Below are 20,452 nucleotides of genomic sequence, written 5' to 3'. Positions count from 1 at the left end.
CTCTTATTATTTTGTTTTATCAACTTTCTAATAAAAAAGAACAAAAGAATTGTAAAAAGAGGAGAAGGAGGAATGAAAGAGAGAACAAGGGTGGCACGGCCAAGTTAAATGATCCGTCATTGTCTGCAGTTTGAATTTATGAGTAGCCACTTCCTTCATTTTCTACTGATTAAGCATGTTATTTCTTGGGGAGGAGGCAAAGATGATTAAGGATTTCTCATATAAATCAGTTCAAGCTTTCGTCAGCAGGCCGGTCAGCACAAACGACTTCCCGGATCTCAGACAATACATGCACACTGTATCTGGGTGATACTGAGTACATCTGTTGCACTAATGTGATTCTGTTTGTGCAGCAATTTGTACTTTTTTATTACTTATATCAATAATGAGTAACTGCTATGAAGCCGTAAAGTGAATTTATGATGATTTTCTATCTGCAAATCAATTCAGAAGCAGGGAGTGAACGTTCTCTGCATACACCGATCAATAGAGGCGAATGATCTCTGGTCTGTTTCACCTGACCGCATTTTGATGTATGTACTGTCCATAGACTGTGTATAAGAAGTGGACATAGTCACCATGATGTCACCTATTGGTTTGTGGACTACAGTTTTGAAGCCTCAAGTTTGACATTTTGGCCGTTGACGTCTTGTTTTTTTGAAACCAGAAGTGAAAGAAGAGGGTGGAGCCAAGTACAACCGAACGCGGAATGGTCTATTTGACTCTAAATGGGACCATAATTTACTAAATGAACATCATGCTGTATTGAAGAAGACTTGAAACTAGCGATTGAGACCATAAATTCATGTTTACAATGTTTACTGAGGTAATAAATCAAGAGAGAAGTAGGCTCATTTTCTCATCGACTTCTATACAACCAGACTTCTTTTTGCAACCAGAGGAGTCGCCCCCTGCTGGCTGTTAGAAATAATTCAAGTTTAAGGCACTTCAGCATTGGCTTCACTTTTCAGACCCGGAGGTTACCCACTGCTACTGTATTGTATAGTATATCAAAATCCAAATATGGACAATCCATTTGGGCAATCAAGGTCTCCAACTCACTTTTGGTTTAAAAGTGGAGCATTTGATGCATCTGTAAAATCATCTTAAGTTTAAATCCTCTGTTTCTTCTACTTTTAGGCCTCCACTCACATCCAGCTCCGTCTTGCTATTGAACCACTGTGACACAAAATAGCTCATCATTTTTCTGTGTTCATTTCTCCCACAGTACCCGCATGCAGTCTCTCCACGTCGACTCGGTCCAGCGCTGGATGGAGGACCTCCGCCACATGACAGAGGTCGAGTGTATGTGCGTCCTCCAGGCCAAACCCATCGGGGTGGAGGAGGACGCCCAGCAGGGAGAGCTGATCGTGGCCTCCGGGGTCGGCGGAGGGGACCACGTGGCCAGGAACAACCTGCAGACGCTGCTCCGCCGGGCGCTGGTGGTCAGCACGGAGCTTGGCAAGATGTTCCAGCGACTGGAGAAAGGACGCTGGCAGAGGGTCCACAGCACCGCCGTGAGGGCCAACTGCCACGTGCGCTCACTGGTGCACGAGTACAGCGCCGCCCGGAGCACACCACCCGAGATGCAGAAGGTGACTGTTGATTGTGGAAGTGGTTGGAGGCCAGTTTGGGGTCCTTACAAGCTTTTAAAGTTACAAAAGAACTACATGTGAAATGTATTGTAAGACATTTTTGGTGTCACTGCTAAATTAAATGTGACGTTAAGGCCCACTTTCAATAAAAAAAACTATATTTAGTTCTTCAAATTCATTTAGTAAAATGTTGTAATCATATTTCACCCTTAAATAAATGGGTGTTATCCTTATTATAGGGTTATTATATCATATAGTTATCATGCAGTGAGTATTTATTAAACACTAAAATGCCAAAACAGAGAGAAACTTGCAAATTAGATTCCAAAGTGATGAAGTTAACAACAGTTTCAGTTTGATTAATCGTATGTACGTTAACACAGGGTCAATGGTACAATGAAATGTTGTTGACGAGAGAACGGGTCAGCTCAGCAATAAAAACACTAATCGCAATAAGAGCACAAGTCATACAGTATATTATATATATAGTAGTGCATAAAAGATAAAATAACATACAATGACAATGATAAGATAAAATGCCAATACGTTGTGAGATATAATGTCATCACATAAATACAATATAGTACATATATGAAAATGATGATTGTGTATAAAAGCAAGTGACGGTATCTCTGACCGTATTGCACAAATGTAATGAAAAAAAGGAATGAGATAAATAGATAAATAAATAAAAATATAGCACCAACTATGAAACTATCAACTATGAAAACTAACTACATTATCTAACTACAGTATATCAATGATCAAAATGAAGTTTACAAAAATGTTATGAATTCAAATTGAACTCGGATTATATAGAATACATTTGGATATAAAGCCAATTATTTCCCATCATGTGATTCTCCTTTTCCTTTTGTTGCAGTATGAGAAATCTCTGCTGGAAAAGTGTATGGAGCTGACCAACATTACAGAGAGGTAAGACTCTGAAATGATGGAATAAATTGTAAAAACAGTGGGGGTTTATGTGGAACATAATCCAAAATGTCCCGTCACCAACAGGTGCCTTCACACCGATGACGAGTTCTTCCTGAAGTCCATGAGGGAGGCCATCCACGAGATCCTCACAGATGTCAGCGACTCCTTCAGCAACATGATCGACATGGCTTTAGCCAATGAGATCCGGGTATGTAACTCAATCATAAACCCACAAGTCCCCAATATATTCCTCCTTTATTTCTATTTGGGCCTCTCATCATGCGCTCCACCAAGTGTTGAAATTGAGGCCATCAATACAGATTTTCTAACTAGGACTTCAGCGCATGTGAGCCCCATTTTTCTGTGGGAATAATAATGATAAATAAAGGCCATTTGTATAAAAATAATTGAATAACGAATTCATTGCAGGACTGTGGTACTTGAGTCTGGTCTCGGCACCACTTTTTTGAAGTATTGCACTTGTCTTGGTCTCATGCCGTGTTGGACTTGGACTTGTCTTGGTTTCAGACTCGGCTATTGAGAACTGGTTTTAAAGTTGTTCCTGGCTGCTGATTTGGGATCAGTTGTACAGAACATTACCTGACTAACATGATGCCTAACAGCAGGAACCTGTAATGGTCCTCAAACCTAATTTAATCACTATGTTAGCATTGGAAAGACACTATTGCCTATGATGGTCTTGAACAGGACTTGATTTGTTCTGCACTCGGTCTTGACTCGTACTACAGCCTTGATTCATTCAGTCATCCGTAGCACCACCTTGGATTTTTCTTTCACCACAACCATTCTTTGGATTTCATGTTGATATTTAATTGTTTTTCTAATAAACAGGTTGTGAAAAAAATCTAATCTGCAACTGTTGCATATTTCTGAGTTTGGAAAACAACAGACTTTATTCTTTTTTTTACAAACCAAGACTTGTCGTAGCTGAAGAAGCAGCGCAGCAACACAAAATTCCATGTGACAACAAAGATGAAGTGACAAAAGACAAGGGGAGCACGGACACTAAACACACAAGGAAAGGAGGGAGATAATGAGGGACAGGTGAGAGCAGGGCTGACGAGGAACAGGTGAAACTAATCAGGGCGGGGCAGACAATCACACAGGCGGGAAAAAAAGTCAGGAAGTAAAACCAGACAAGACACAAGAGGAGAGGACTTTCATACTAAAACAGGAAACAAACAAAAATCCTAGGACCATGACAAAAACCTCTGACATAAGGATAATTACAGAAAAATACTACAAGCAGTGTCTTAAATCCACTTTTTAAAAAAAAATCTTTAAACAGCATTCAGCTACTGACAATGTGAATCACATTTTTGTGTCCGTAATAAAAAAAAAATGACACGTTTGATCTTCCTCGCAGCTCCTGATCAAACAGATCGACTCATCGGACAGCGTCCACACCATCGGCAGTGCCATCAGCAACCTGCTGTCCCTCACCCAGGACGGACCTCAGCTCTGCAGCATCATTGCCAAGGTACTGTGGACACATACTAGTGGACTATAGTGTACCGCCGTGATCCTGTGCTGACAATGGTTACACCACCTTGGCCATGAGTCTGATTAGGGTGGAGATTAATTCCCACCACTGCCTGAGATGAACCCGTCTCCGCTGACGCATTTCATTGTGCAAAAGCCTGCGAGGTCCGAGATCCTGACGTCAGTGACAAGTCAGCAGCAGCGTGATGTATTATATTCTTAGCTTTGCAATTTTTCCACCCAGTCTTTGGCAGAAGCCGCTTCATTTGATATTACATCTCCACCCCTCACTTCACTCTGGACACACCCCTGATCAGCTCCACCTTTTGCCAACGTTCATCATCCAGGCCGGCGGACCTGCAGCTATCTCTCTATACATGCCTCTAAAAAGCTCTTTCCCTGTGAGATAAGACAAGACAGACCAGACAGCAGTCTCAATTGGCCATTAGTCAACCGAATGCTTCCAGGATACTCTTGATAAGACTCTTCCTGATGGCCCACACACACACTCATACCTGCTTCGCTGCCAGCTTGTCAGATCAATACTGTCAGCTCCCATTAGGAGTGAGCATTGGTCACAAATGCAGGTTACCTTTCAATCCGCTCCACCTTCCTTAACTCTCTGTGTAGCGCCGCTGGCCGATCCCCCAGAGAGGCATCTCAAGGAAACCTGCCTGCCAATGGCTGCTAATGAATACCCAATACAAAACATCCTCCACCTGCCATCGGAGTTAATGAACTAGCACCAGTCAGTCTGTCACACTCTCACATACACACCATCTTACAGTATAAGTGTTGCGTATCCTCTGGCTCATATCCGAAGCTCTTCACTCATTATCATTTTCCGCAGCCTGCTGACTTCACACTTGTTTTGAAAATCTGCAATGAGCCGTTTAAATATTTGGGGTGGGCACCTGATATTTCCACCTTTTCCATCTCTTTACCGGCGTTAGACAGCGTTTAGTGAGGGATGCGCTGTGTGTGGAGAAAAGGGAAGTACGTTAAATGTGTGGCAGTGAAGCAGGCAGCATGATAAATAGAGATGAATCATTGTGTATATGAGCTGGAAGTACCAGATGCATTTAACAATGTTGAACAGCATAATGGATGCCAGACAGTTTAAGGCGGTGGCAGTTCCTCTGGGAAAATTAGATTATTGTGTGATAATTAGGTATTAAGTTGTCATTTACAGCCATGTAGCTTACATGATGACAACAGCAGATCACTTTGTTCATTATTTATTGCTAACACATCAACTTCCACATCACATCATTGGCTGTTGTTAGGACATAAAGTCATCCCCCTGGGTTTTGTAAGAATTAAAATGCAATCAACAAATTCATACTTTTAGAGATGTCAAACATAAACTAAATAAGTGTTTATAAAATGAAAGATTTGGGTACTTAAAGTTGCATTAAGTGATGTTTTGGTTGTATACCATATAACGTTATGACAAACCTGTTAGGAAACTGTTGCCTTTTTACACATCCAACATTCGTTTGGAGTTGTGTTTCTGGCCACCTGAAGTATGTAAATCTAATAGTCACTCTCTTTTTATCTCTGTTTTGGTCTCCACCAACTCCTGAGGAAAGCATCGGGCTCTTTAGCTGCTAAATGCATCCACTATGTTCTCCAGCTAGTTGCTGACTTTGTCTGTCTGCAGGACATGTAGCACACAGTGGGTTCATCACCGTATTTTTTATTATCTTAAAACCACTTAGGTAGGGTTAGGAAACGCTCGTGGTTGATGTTAACTTCACTGACTAGCGACTCACGTGACTGAGTCAACGTTAATTTTAGTTTCACACGGGACACGAACACCAGTCTCCTGGTTGAAAGTCTTGTGTTTGTTTGACCCCTCTTCCCCGACCTGAACGGACTCTCCCGCTATTAATACTACGTCAGTTGCACCAACAGTCGAATAACGCTGTGGGTGCGTTTACATTGGAGTTAGTTGAAAGCCCAGTTCGTCACAAAGGGCGCCACCGTGCGATGGGTTTCCAATGCAGAGGGGCATTGACTATACGGCGGTGTTTGACGAGTTGGGAGTGAGAACGGGTTGAAACAAAACAAAGAAACTAAAGCAACTTAACCAAACTAAATGGAAGTGAAGCTGCAGCAGCCAGCAGAGTCAGACACAGAGAGAGAGTAGGCGCTGCAGCAGTGGCTTCAGGAAACAAGGATCACGGAGCACAGGTGCTCCTGATTACACCAATCAGCCAACAGCAGGGCAACGACAGACAGGTTAATAAGGTCTTTGACATCACGTCAACACTGTAACCTCTTCACATTCACGTTCATTTTTTGAATGTTTTCAACTGAAATTCTGGCCATAGCTTACACATTGCACCTTTAAAGCACTTTTCTGTAATTCACAGCTTATCAGACGTTAACTAATCACATAATCGTGACTTATTTGTCACGACTGAATGAACTGCACCCGTCTGGTTTACCAAGCAGGTCAGAACAAATTATTGTCAAACACCATCCATGTGTGGCTTTATTTGATGACCCACTCATAATGACAAAACCAACTAAATAAATGTATTCATCTAAAAAAAAACTTTTGATATATGTTCTTTAATCCACTAAAACAATGTTTTCTACAGTATCACGGGGATAAACTATAGATAGATGAACACATTCACATTTTTGGGTTATTTAGATTCTCATTTTCACCTGATCTGCGTGTTTTTGGACTCTGGGAGGAAACGGAAGCACCAACAAACAGAAAAGCCCAGAGCTGAGATCACTGAAAAGAAAAATGTTATATGAGCTGACAGTGTTTAATACCGAGCCATGTGCCACCTCATAAATCAAGCAGCAGCTGGAATATTAGAGAGCGACTGTGTCATGATGTACAGGAGAGTTTACCTACTGTCATGATGGATGCCGATCTAAATGTGTCCATGTTGGCAGACTCCCCGTGTGTGTGTGTGTGTGTCCTTGCTCTTCTAACACGGAAAGCGTTTAGACTGCAGGCTGTGAGAGCATGACGTGGCAATAACTCAAGCCCGGTGAGAGGCAGCGTGTCGTCAAAACTACGTGGGCAGAGAGGGCAGACACGTGTAGAAATACAGTGCGGCAGATGAGGATGTTTATGTGATGTCTCAATTTTAATTAGACCCCAGAAAAGGCAAGGTTTTTTGGCTGTTTGGATGAATATGAAGTGTTTTTCTTAGTCTGACAAAGCATTATGATTTAGCTTCGTATACACAAACACAATGATGTCCTTGACATTTTTACTAACAACCTTTTTGTTTGCAAATCAAGAAAGCAACCTCATAACTGCAGGCATTGTGTGAGCAACAACAGACCAGAGTTCAGTTCAGGAAACTATGAGATGGAAAGAGATTACACGCTATGTCGGCCTTCACATGCAAACAAACGGATAGAGAGGCATTTTAAGACAAGTAGTCGAGTTTCACATGATGATGTTAGTGCAGCGAGTAGCGAAATGCACGAGTGAGGATAAATGCGTTCATTGAAGGAATGAGGATGAAGTCAGTGGAAACAAAAGAGCTGAGGGTTGTTTGATGGGGAAGGAAGAGAAACGAGTGACAAGAACCAACCATCTGTGAAAAGGAAGAGAAAGTCTGTAAAGAGGAAACAAACAGAAAGGCGCTTCTAACTGATGATTAACTGAATAAAACTGTCTGGCTGTCAGGCTGGAGGTTAACTTCTTTCCTCTGATACATTTCTGATTTCAAGTGGATGTTAGATTCCCGATGAGTCCAGGGGATGAGGGGAGTAACAATAGAATTAAACAGGGGAAAAAGAATTGAGGAAAACTAAAGTATATGCATAAACAAGGAGTTTATTGACAGATTGAAGACTAAGTTAAACATTTTCAACAAAGAACAACTGAACATTAACTTAAAATACAACAGTAAACACACTAAAACTCACAGACACCCTCTCTCCAAGAGGGAGTGAGTTTGCCGAATAACATGCAGGCCGACGTCTGCCATGCAGACTGACGTTAGGTACTGGCCCACTGGCCCCGTCGTTAGACCCTGATGAGTGACTGATTGAAATCAGCTGCATACAATCAGGCAGGAGAGGATGGCACCCTGTCTCCTACAAAATTACTTTCCCATACAACTAAACTGCATTCTTAATTACGTTTCGAGGGAAACGTATTTTCTCTCGTATTATGGTCGCCCTTTTAAACAGTTTTAAATATGTGGTTACCTTTGTATATTGAAACAAAACTAAACAAAAAACGCAACAAAACTACTTAAGTAAAAAACATCATGGTTTAGCTTAGTATCACTCAGAGTCCATACATAAACATAGATGGATCAGACTACCAAAAAAATCAGGTAAATTAGTACATGAAACAGAAATAGCCATCCAGGTAAAAAAAATAAAATATAATTTTTTTTCTTAATACAAGAGTCGACAGTAAAACATCAATACAATATCACACTATAAATACTATGCAGGAGTTTTTCTCTTTTATTCAAGTTCTGCGCACCCGTCACTTGGTTGGGTCGGGTCAATATTTTCATTGTAAAAACAAGCTTTACTGCATTGTTTGAAATACAATCCTAAGGCTGGAATTATTATTATTTTAACCACGTGTTCGTGTAGACAACTGGCTGCGTCGTGCTACATTCATATACTTTGTATTCCGTATAGACGGCAGCTATTTTGACAAGTATACTTGTCATGGACGCGTAGCGCTAATTTCTGAGAAAGTGCACAACCAACGCTCCAAACAGCAATCATGTGTACACAACAAGTTAAAATCATGTGAAACTTCAATTGAAAGTCATTTAAAGTCACAAAATATGACTCTAAAACCAAAGAACTAAAGCTCAAAAGTAGGGCTGCACAATTAATCAAAATGTTATCTACATCATAATATGTCTTACTACGAATTTCAAATCGCAGGAAGCACAATATTTGTCAAAATACCATTTTAAATTAAATATTGTTGTGCTGCATAGATGTCCTGGTATGCACATTATATTTTACAGACTTAAGAAAACATTTGTTAGTACAGATCCTAGCAAAAATTGGAATGTTTTTCAGTAAAAATGAGAAATAAATCGTTCCCTGTAATATCGCAAATCATATCGCAGTCAAAATAATTTCAATTAGATATTTTTCTAAATCGTTTAGCTTTACCCAAAAGTACGTTATTAGACTATTCGGAGATTCTTCACAGACTCGCTCTGAAAGCTGAAGCAACATTTGTGTCACAGCATAACAACAGGATCAACACCCTCTTCATCACTACCCCGAACACAGCTTGAATCAGCCTGCGAGTCTCTGGAGTTTCAAATGGTTTACTGAAAACTGTATGTCGGTGTTCGCAGTTCTTCCAGGTATATGGCGGAACAGTATTGCGTAGGCGGCGAACAGGGAAGAGCGGTCAGGCTGGAGGGCAGGATGATTAGTCACTCCAAGCCCCGGCAGCATGGCCTTAGCAGCATACGAGACATGCCAGCCCAGTATAATGGCCTTATTAGGATAATGGTGGTAGTTACAGGCTTCGTCTTCCTCCAGGTAATTCCATCTATCTGCACGCTGAATAGAATTCAATACCTGCAAGTGTTTGTTTGTCAGAGGGCTGCTTTGGTGTAGACATAGAGCCAATACAGGAGCTATTTCTGTTTGTTTACTCCGAGCATCATCCAACAGAAAATGCTCAGCCATTAGAGCTAGCAAATCATCTTTTTTTCTCAGTTCAGTGTTTTCCATTTATGAAATATGTATATTTTGGCTGTTTTTATCTGACATGATAAATTGTGTGAGCCATTTGATAGTTTCTGTGGTTGGCAGGCTCGCTGGAGTGAAACCGGCCAAATCCATCGGTCATTCCGGGTCCCCTGGACTCTCTAAAACCAGCATCGCTGCTATTGGCTTAGATCCGCAGTACTGGCTCTCACAGCACCGTCTAGCAAGGAGCAATTTGATCCATCATTTTGCACAATCATGTGTGCTTTAAGACAAGAGCGGATTATGAAGTACGCTGTATAATTTGGTGGTATGATGAAGCCTGATGTCGGGCCTGTGAAAGTCTCAAAAGAGCTGTACTCTCACTCAAAGTTGTTTTCCCAACCGAACCACCTTTATGTCCCACATTAACCCGAGCAAACGTACGGAGAACTAAGTGAAACAAAACACAGTGTCCACTCGACAAATGAACAAAACAGAAATCTTCATATGATAACACAACTCATCATGTGGTGTAGGTGGGTGTTCTTAACTATGGATATGTTAGCATTTTTGTTAAATACACAATATGTAACTGTTTTTATTTTGAGCGAATGTGATAAAAAGTTGTTTTTATAAAACTGTCACTTTATCCTGACAGTAGTCCGTGAGACAGGTCATCTTTGAAACAAATCATGTTCTTCCGTGTCCTCCTAGTGCTCCTACTGGCATTTGAAATGAGAAAGTTTGCTCCGCTCGTGCAGCTTTAACAATATATAAATATGCAACCCTGTCTTCTAGAAATGACATTTATCTAATACTGAATAGAATGCTGCAGGAGTGAGTTAGTGTAAGCATTTTAGCACTTCATGTTCCCTCGTCTGGACGTCAATTGTTTTTTAGTAAGATGCCTGAAATAAGGTCTGTGGTTAACACAAGCTGAGGAGAGTTTAACGTTTTGTTCTATAACATAAAATACATCAATAAACATCCCACTCGTGAATTTTGAAGCCTTTATGTGTCTTAAAAAAGGCGATTGCTAACAAGAGGCTAAATAAGACTACTAAACGTCATCACGCCGACTTGTGTCGCGACCGCGTTTACAGCCTCGTTGTCTATTCTCGCTTTCATGCAAGTTGTGTTCATTTGTGGAGATTATCTTCCGGAACAAAATGTTTAAGTATCATAAACGTGTGTTTGCCACAAAGCTTATTTTCTGCAATAACCCAAAAGCCAATGGAACAATCCCATTGGCTTTTTGTCGAGGGAACCCAGGGTGATGCTAACTTCCTGGTTGGCCTACAAAAATATGTCATCCCTGGAGCACTCTATTGTTTTCCCAATTATGTTATGGATTTAGCAGCTACAGCTTATTCAAAGACAACTGATGATGATGCTTGACACGGTTTTACTGTTGTGTGGGGACTGAACGTATCAGAATTTAGCATCAGTGCAGATTTATGAAGGACTGTAGATCTCGTTCTAATGCACAAACATCTAATTACTTTTGGTTCCTCCACAGGAAGGAGCTGTGGTTGCCTTGTTTAAGATCTGCAGGCAGGACCGCTTCAGAGAGCTCTACGCTCACGCTCTGAGAACAGTGGCCTCCATCTGCTGTGTGGAGGAGGGCATCAACCAACTGGACAAGGTAAACCTCTCTCTCTCATACACACACACACACATATTACAAAATGTTGAAATAAAAGAGACCAACATTAATTCATTGATATTATGCCAAAGGAAAAAAAGGTCAAGATCATGATAATAATAACTGATTCGACAACTTAATTTAGTTAATTTAATACCATTGATTATTTACGAGGGAGACTGATTCACAGAAATTTGAATCTGTATTTTGTGACCAGATGTACAAAATCAGTTCAAATGGGGAGGAAAATGACACATGAAAAATGGGATGTACGTAAGTAAACGTACGCAGTTTGGCAACGAAAGTATGGCAGAGTGCAGTATAGCTCGCCAGGCTACGCAAGGACATTAACCACCAAAGATCGCAAATGCAGCCAGAACAAATTGACTTTCCAGAGCCGTGTGCTATTAGTGAGTGAGTAAAAGACGTCAGGCTGTTCTCATACACTGTTCGTAGCTACCTGCATTGTAGTTTGTATTCATCACACAAAATCAATTCGTATGTAAACCACGTAATCGTGAACCAGGAAGTATAAAGAGCGGCACAGGAGGAGGCCGGGTTTTTTTTAAACACACACAGAGAGAGAGAGAGAAAGAGAAAGTGAGACGACATTAATCTCAACTAAGTACAGTACTTCCAGTAAAATAACTTGGCTGCCTCCAGCCCAGACAGATTATGTTTACAGTGATCAGCTGAAGTTGTGCCTCAGACAGGAGCTTGTTCCTCTTCCCAGCAGCACAGTAACGTCTGTCTACTGTTGTACACATTCAGCCATGCTCTCGCTTTCTATGTTATGACTGGGAGGCTTAGTTTATTTTCATAGGTGAATGTTATGCCAACAATGGCAGCAGCAGGAGGAAGAGGAGGAGGAGGAGGAGGAGGAGGAGGAGGAGGAGGAGGAGGGGGCTGCACAGAAACAAAGTGTGTTATCGTAGAATCAAAGGATCAACAGTTTTGCTCTTTACTGGGAAAATATATCGTCCAATGTTGTCCTTTAAAGATAATTTATAATATCTCTTCATTGGTTACAGTAGACCGTTTCTACGGTTTGTAAACAATGATGACGTACGTAAGTGTGGACACGCAGTTTGGCAACGGAAGTACGGCGTAGTGCAATAGCTTGTCAAGTTACGCACGTGAATTAACCACCAAAGATCAAAACCTAAACAAATTGACTTTCCAGATCTGTGTGCTATTAGTGAGGTAGAAGATATTAACAAGGCCCAATATTCAGTGGCCGGATAGATACACGTATTTGGTGGAGAAACCTAGCGTGTAACGTTACACCAGCGAGAAATTATGAGCAGACGAGTCACTAGATGCTTACAACTACGTTATCTGTGTTCATGTACAGAACGTCAAATAGACATAGACTCAGAGTTTTGAGTTTAATAATGAGTGCTACAAACAACAATCGTATCGTCAGTCCAGTGGTAGTCAACATGTTTAATATCTTGCAGCCATAGAGGTGTTTCAGTTTAACGAGTGATCGTGTTAACTGGGGCAACATATTCTCATACAGCAGTTTGCATGATATCTATTTTTTGTGCGTTTTCCTACAATTGTCCAGCATCAATTTCCGCTCCAGACTTTTCAAAATAAACTTCCATCTTCACAGGAAACAACTTTGTTAGGTTTAGGTAACAAAACCTCTTAATTAGGTTTAGGAAAGATCGTAGTTAAGTTACGCCGGAAGTCGTTACGCGACACCGGAAGGGACATTACTTAAGTATGGAAGTTATGTGACAAATCCAGGGTGAAAATCCGGTGTTTTTTGACCCCATCCATCCACTCCGACCTCCTCCCTATGTGGTGTTCGCCATTCTTTATATTTCTTTGTTCACAATTACGTGGATTACAAACAAATTGATTTCTTGGGATGTATGCAAGTTACAGTGCATTTGCTTTTCGTAGGTATAGATACGAACGGTGTATGAGAACTGCCTGAATGGGGGCTTTCAGCTTTCGTAGTTGCTCGTAGTGACGTCAGCTGTTGAAAACACAAACAGAACATGTAGGTGTCTTCGTAAAAGCCTACAATCAGTTTTAAATACATACTCATTTGTGTTTATTATCTACGCCAACCATTTACACAAGTTACTAGGAGCAACCACAGATGCATTCGGCTGAAAGTCACCAAGTAACACGGTCACTCGTTAAACTGAACCACCTGTTGCTCTGAAACGGTCGTGATCCTGATCGTGATGAACTTGAGTCCGCTGTTGGAATATTGATTCTGACAACCGAACACGCAACAACCAGACATTTTGATGCTGGTAACAGCTTTAATTGAATTTTTAAAGCTTGTGAACTCATCTGGATGGCATGGGGCAAGACGCCACTTCCATTGCCAACATGCCGCACACAGTTTTGATGACGTCGGCTGTAGAAGGGCCCATTTACGATACCTTGGGGTTTTATTAGCATTTAAACACGATGAAACTGGTGCTAGTAATTACCTCAATTAAGAGCACATTTCCTAAACACCTTGTTGATTACTCTCACATGTTGCAGGTGATGTTACTCTCTGCAGACAGGCAGGTAGTGCCAGCCCGATGTTAACGTCTCGTAATGAATAATTGATGTTCTGTATGGCACCTTAACATTGTTTAGGAGGCTTCACTTGACACATACAGCCTCTGTGTTATTAATCATATTCCCGTATTGTTACTTTTTTGGTGGAGGAACTTTTGGCTGCAGCAGTTGAGTTCTCCAGCTTTCTATTTACTTGATTAAATTTTCATGAATGAGTTCACCATGTTCAGTCACCTCAGGGCAGGGTAACCGCCGTTAAAAGTCTCGCTGCATAATTTTAGGTTCGGTGACGGTGAAAAATTAGGCATCATACTGTGTACAGTGTGTTTTTTTTTCTGACGACAGAATTATACAGTACACACACAAAAAGATGAGTCATGATTTAGAGTGTGTCTCGGTGGTGCGCAGAGATGAGATCATTATATGGGACCTCTTGACTGCTGAGCTGACGGGTCAAACATTTAGACCTGAGTGACTCCTCACTGTGCGTAAAGGAGAGAAGGCGAGGCAGGGAGAGAGAGAGAGAGAGAGAGAGAGAGAGAGAGAGCTAATGATACATCCTTCTTTGTTTGTCCTTGTTTGTTCTCTATCGAGAATTCATCCAAAATAAACAACAGACGCACTTGTGTCAAGCAAGCGTTCACAGAAAGACAAATATAACCTGATTCCGGCTAATAATGATGCCACAACGGCGTCTGTGTTCACGTGTAGAGCAGCTGGGACAGCATGAATCATCCGAGTGTGAAAACTCTTTTTACGGGGAACCAAAGTCCGCCCCAGATTAGCAGCCATAGTCCCGGGAGAGAGGCTGTCAGGCAAGTCTACGCTACCAACCGCTCACCAGCGGTCGCTCAGGCTTGAGAAACACAACTGTCACTGTTGAAGGGTGATCGAGAAAAGGGGCCGGCACGCATCTGTGCTGCTCATTGGTGGATATAGTATGTACTAACTTTTATCCCCAACTGGAACATTATGTAATCATAGCATGGTGAATGGGAAGAGTTTTCAAACTTTGATGCACATTTGACTGAAAAAAGGAACAGTGTGTAGCATGTCGGGGGGATCTATTAGCAGAAATGGAATATAATATTCATGTTTTCATTAGTGTATAATCACCTGAAACTAAGAATCGTTGTGTTTTCGTCGTTGTGTTGTGCTTAGAATGAGTCCTTCATATCTACGTAGGGAGCGGGTCCTCTTCATGGAGTCCGCCATGTTGCTCCACCATGTTTCTACAGTATAGCCCAGAAGTTACCCGAAGTCCACCGTAGTTCTCCGACACGCTTAAAAAACTTATCGTGAGCCACAGAGCGAAAAACCGTGGTAGCGCCAGCTGCCGTCTGACTTCCGTTGCTCCTAAAGTAGTGTTATTATGGTAAGGATGAGCTCTGAGCGAGGCGAACAGCATCACCACCGTTTCGCACTCCGGGGAAATGCGGAGGGGTACTCATTTGGTTGCAATCTGCAACCACACCACTAGATGCCGCCAAATCCTACACACTGTACCTTTAAGCTTGCAGCTCTAAAAGTGTAAAATGAAATTGGACATGATTGCATTAACCTGCAACGCACGCTGGCTGTGTTGCATAGTGGATAATGTTTATAGTATTATGGGATTAACAAGCGTGAATTTGCAATAGCTGCGACCACATATGTGCAGGCGTGTATGCATTCATACACACACACACACACACACACACACACACACTGTCAACTTCTTATATACAGTCTATGGTGTCTACAAGAAGGGGGTTATGAAGGGGGCAGGGCTAAGGTGTAGGGGGGCGGGGCAAACCATCACTAATGAAAAAGGAACTCTGCTGAGTGCAATGATGCCTCCACAAGAGTCTACAACAAACGGTTCATGAGTTTCGCCGTGGTATGTGAATCCGTTTCGAAGTTATGCCCCTTTTTGTTATAGGCCACTCTCACTGCCACACCCCCTGTTTGCCAATTGGCACGAACACAAACACACACCTTCACACACTTGACCTCCACGCCACATTTCAATCTCCTAGGGGCAAAAAACTGTGGCCGCTTAATGCATGGGGAATCTTTCGAGGGCCGACAGAGTGAGCTATAGAGCTGCTGGTCGACACTTTAATAACTCATAAGTGCTGCCTCTCTCTGCTAAGTATTCATGTAGTGTCAACTGGAAAAGTAGCAAATTTAATTTGGTGTTCAGGATTTTGCACTTTTGTTCCTGACACAGAGAAACACAATTCAATGCATTTTCTCTGGTCACAGGGCTGAAATACTTCAGGATGGTGTGACGCAAAAAACTCCCCTCAAACTATGTTGTGACTCCGTAAAATGCAGAAAAAGTTATTTGGCGTCGGCCCAGAGAATAAACTGAATGAGATACATCCGGTGTACGGTAAATGAGGAGTCGGGGAATATCTTATTTTAGGGAGGAGGAGGTGCGGGTAGGGACGGGGGGGAGGGGAACAGAAGGGGATGGGGGGGACGGTAGATGAACGGGGGTGTGGAGAGTGGATTGTTCCACGTCAGTGGGTCGCGATGGCACAGTGCTGCTGACGTCCACCGAGACAAAAATAGGGAATTGCCCTGTGAAGCTCAGCGCGCTGATGCTCGTCAGCAGATAAGACTGACAGGTGTGGCGGGCTGAGAGCTGACGCTGTGCCTCACTCTGGATGCTCCAAACTTTTGTTTTCAGGTGTGTCGGCTGGTGGTGGCTGAGCATCACAAACATTAACATGCTCTTTCCCTAAATGAATACAGTAATGATTGAAAAGTGACTAATGCAGAAAACAGTTTGGACATGATGGAAATTTATAGGTGTCTATTGCCACCATGGAAACCACAATCCTGCAGTTTATCACTAATTGATAGTATGGATGGCTTCCAGAGTGTGTGCTGATTTTCAACACTTACACATATGGGAGACTTGATAAGATCTAAAGCCGACAGAGGCAGAGTAACATCAGCAGCTGGAGTAAAGTTGGTATGAACTGTGCAATAACTGTGCCCCCAAGTGGATGAAGATCAGCTCTACACCTCCATTATTTCCTGAAGCCTCTAATACCAAAGCACACACACACACACACACACACACAAGCAAACACAAACACAACGATGAGATAAATATGACCTCATGCTCCTGACTAAACGTCTCTTATAACTGAGCTCGTCCTCACACACTCTGGGTCCACGCCAGCCACATATACAAGAGTTTCTTGACCATTAAAGCAGAGTGGTGTGCTTTAATTGTGATGGCTTTATGGGCAGAGCTGCAGGTTTTAGCCAAGCTGACACCTGCATGGACACTTAACTGTCCTGTCTGGATGGCCAGTGATGCTGCGGATGTTTTGTCATCCCTGCAGTGTTGAGAGGAATCATTAAAGGGGACACATCGTGCTCATTTTTTAGATTCATACTTGTATTTTTGGTTTCTGTTTACATGCTTTAATTTTCAAAAAACACATTAATTTCCTCGTACTGTCTATCTGAATATACCTGTATTCACCCTCTGTCTGAAACGCTCCGTTTTAGCGCCTGTCTCTTTAAGACCCCCTCCAGAAAAAGCCCAGTCTGCTCTGATTGACCTGCGAGAAAAATATGGTGCACCTTTGCAAAGGTAGTTCTCAAGCTGAAGGCTATAGTTATAGTGACTCGAGCAGGTTAAAATTAAATGTCTACGTAGACGCAAGCGAGTATCGGTCAAAACTGTGAGGCGACACACACAACGTGATTGACAGGCATGTTGATTTATGTTAGCAACATTAGCCTGCTAAAACCACAATGTCACTCTATATTTCACCTGCTTGGCAGTAACGTTAGCTGACCAAATGAAGGTCCCTCCATGAATCGAAGGCCCGGCGTATTATGAACCTAGTTTTCCCCACCGACGTAGGTCACATTCCTGTTTTGCAAGACAGGCTTCACTAGATATAACTTTGTTTTTTGAGTTGTGGTGGGGGCTGGTCGTTTGTTGGTGTTAATGGACTCATCTTCTAACCGAACGTTAGCAATGGTTGCACACTGTTAATCCTGTAGCGGAGTTGAAAATAAAGGCACTCGCAAGCGCGCATGACGTCAAATCCGTTGGATTTTCCCGGTATAATCGGCCCGGGTTCTTCACAAAGCAAAGTTCTTCATATTAAAAGCAGTCTGCATAAAGTTAATAGATTATTATAAATGATTATGCTGTGTGTTTTCTGACGTGTAGGTGGATGGGATCCTGTGCCTGGCGGACATCCTGACCGACGAGAGCAGCGTGGAAGCAGCCAGGGCCGAGGCGGCGGCGGTCGTGGCTCAGATCACCTCCCCTCACCACACGTCCACGCAGCACCTCGCCAGCTTCCTGGAGAGCATGCACGACATCGTCACCGCGCTCATCAGTGAGTGGACGTGGCACTGATCATGTAACCATGACCTTTGACCTCATAGTAGGTCTGACCGAAGGTTGTTTGGAGAAACAGGATTTTTTTTTAGGTTTAAAAAACAGTGAGTTTTGATTGTAGAGAAAATTAGAATGACAGATAGTGGTGCTATGGAGCCGTATGGAGGCGATACACAGTCCTATCTACCCCATACTGATCTACAGTTGGTGGTAAAAGATATGCTGCGATGGGCCAACGGATATTTTTTGAGGAAGGAAATGCACTCGACATGTTTGTTAGACCTCAAGGACACACAATGTAAAAACTACACAGGTCACCTTTAACCTATAATTTCAGATTAGGGTGCATTTTATTTTAGTTTATTATAATAGAGGTTCAGTGCAGATATTTTATATATATTTGATACTGTATAAAAAGTAGAAAAAGTACAATAAATACAGTATATTAAATCAGAACACAAAAATAATGATTTTAATGTTTAAGATTTTTACATCTCAATCTACAAAACATGCAAACAAACAAATGCAACAAGCGATCTAGTTGCCAGAAGACAACAACTTCAAACTGGAGCAAATAATGTGATTTGGGTCATGGTTTACCTTCCTTGCATTACATATGCTGTGTGTTGTGTTAGAACCGCTGTACAGTATTAAATGAGAGACGTCTTCTTCTCTCAGAGTTGTGCGAGACTGCCTCCTGCGGTGAAGTTTTCCTCCTGGCGTCTGCAGCCTTGGCCAACATCACCTTCTTCGACAGCATGGCCTGTGAGATTCTCCTGCAGCTCAATGCCATCCACATCCTGCTGCAGGCCTGCAGAGACCGCCAGAGAGTCGACACACCTTACTCCAAAGACCAGGTACACAGCATATGTTTCTCAAAATACTATATATAATAGCAAAAACTTTGACTCAGAAGTGCACTTTTTCTGTGGCAAAACAGCTGGTTGTGATCGTACAGGGACAGTAGCTGTGAATGTAATTCAAATTTAACTTAGTGAACTGGTATGGTACAGAAAAAAAAAGTAAAAGCATATGTCTAACTTTTTTTTAAATGTTTTTTTTTTATTCTCAGGTGGTGACAATCTTGGCAAACCTGTCAGTCTTAGAGCAGTGTGCTTCTGAAGTCCTGCAAGACCAAGGTACAGTAATCTATTTCACAACAGTCATTTTTAATTAAATGTTACATGTCATTGTTATTTTTCATGGGTTGCTGCTGTTGGATGAAGGACATACACCAGCAAGTACTGAACTACTCACTAATACCCTGATTTGAGGGGGGTGGAGGGAACGTCATCCCCCTTGTTAGCAAAATGACCAAAATGCATCCCCCCTTGTTAACCTGCCATCCCTCCTCTCCACCCCCTAGTAGCAGAGAGAGTCCAGGGTCAGAATATGTTAGTCTAGTCTGCCTGACTCATTGATCCTTTATCTGACTGAGGTTTGAACAAGTTAGAATCTAAGGCCCCGACCATGACTCTGAAATATCTACAGCCTGTCTGTGCTGTGTATTGATGAATCCATGGTGCTGTCCGTGGTGCTGAAGTAGCAGACGGATTTCCGTCCCCCCTGTTAAAATAATTAACAAATCGCCTACTGCTAATATACCCACACGTTGATGTGCAATAATTCTGTGTAATTCTTCTTTAATCCTCAAGATGGCAGCCTCACATAATATTTGCGAAGTAGCCTGGAAGAGTTTCAATAAAACATCAACCATATGCAAATATTTTTAAACTGAAATACATTTAAATATAAATAGTTTTTCATTCCTTAATTTCACTATTTATATATATTTTTTTCTTAAATGCAATCCACCCTGTATTACACATCCCGTAATCTCTATTCATTCATTCATGTATTGTAAAATACATTCATAGATACATATGTTTACGGTATGTTTTAGTATGGGTCTGGGTCATTGTGTCAGAGCCTCTGATTGTGTGTCAGTAATATCCTTCACCCATTTAATTAACATTTCCAAATACATTGTATGTCTTGCTCTTGCTTCATTTAGTGATTATTTATAATAAAATTTGATCATAGAATGAGCGGCCAAAACTGTTTATTCTTTTACAATCTGCACAATGTATTTCAAAGTTTGTTGCAGTCTTTGTCCTGCAATTGTCCTGAAGCACTTGTGGAGAATAATGTGTCTTTCCTTTCTGTATTGAGTGATTTTAGACTGTTGACTTTGCTTTTTAACTA

At 41.8% G+C, this 20,452-nt stretch overlaps 1 protein-coding gene across 3 annotated transcripts in view; it reads left to right on the top strand.

The window, feature by feature from the left end:
- LOC119486438 (protein inscuteable homolog) overlaps nucleotides 1-20,452 on the top strand; it is a 62,815-nt gene that overhangs the window by 38,177 nt on the left and 4,186 nt on the right. For all 3 annotated transcript variants that reach the window (XM_037766547.1, XM_037766548.1, XM_037766549.1), the window contains exons 3-10: nucleotides 1,229-1,595; nucleotides 2,479-2,531; nucleotides 2,616-2,739; nucleotides 3,919-4,032; nucleotides 11,224-11,349; nucleotides 18,074-18,245; nucleotides 18,926-19,104; nucleotides 19,320-19,386. In XM_037766547.1, the coding sequence (XP_037622475.1) occupies nucleotides 1,229-1,595; nucleotides 2,479-2,531; nucleotides 2,616-2,739; nucleotides 3,919-4,032; nucleotides 11,224-11,349; nucleotides 18,074-18,245; nucleotides 18,926-19,104; nucleotides 19,320-19,386 (1,202 nt within the window). The remainder of the gene's footprint in view (nucleotides 1-1,228; nucleotides 1,596-2,478; nucleotides 2,532-2,615; nucleotides 2,740-3,918; nucleotides 4,033-11,223; nucleotides 11,350-18,073; nucleotides 18,246-18,925; nucleotides 19,105-19,319; nucleotides 19,387-20,452) is intronic.

The sequence above is a fragment of the Sebastes umbrosus genome, chromosome 4 (assembly GCF_015220745.1).
Source record: "Sebastes umbrosus isolate fSebUmb1 chromosome 4, fSebUmb1.pri, whole genome shotgun sequence".
In the NCBI taxonomy this organism is placed as follows: Eukaryota; Metazoa; Chordata; class Actinopteri; order Perciformes; family Sebastidae; genus Sebastes; species Sebastes umbrosus.
This window is presented reverse-complemented; position numbering and strand designations above follow the sequence as displayed.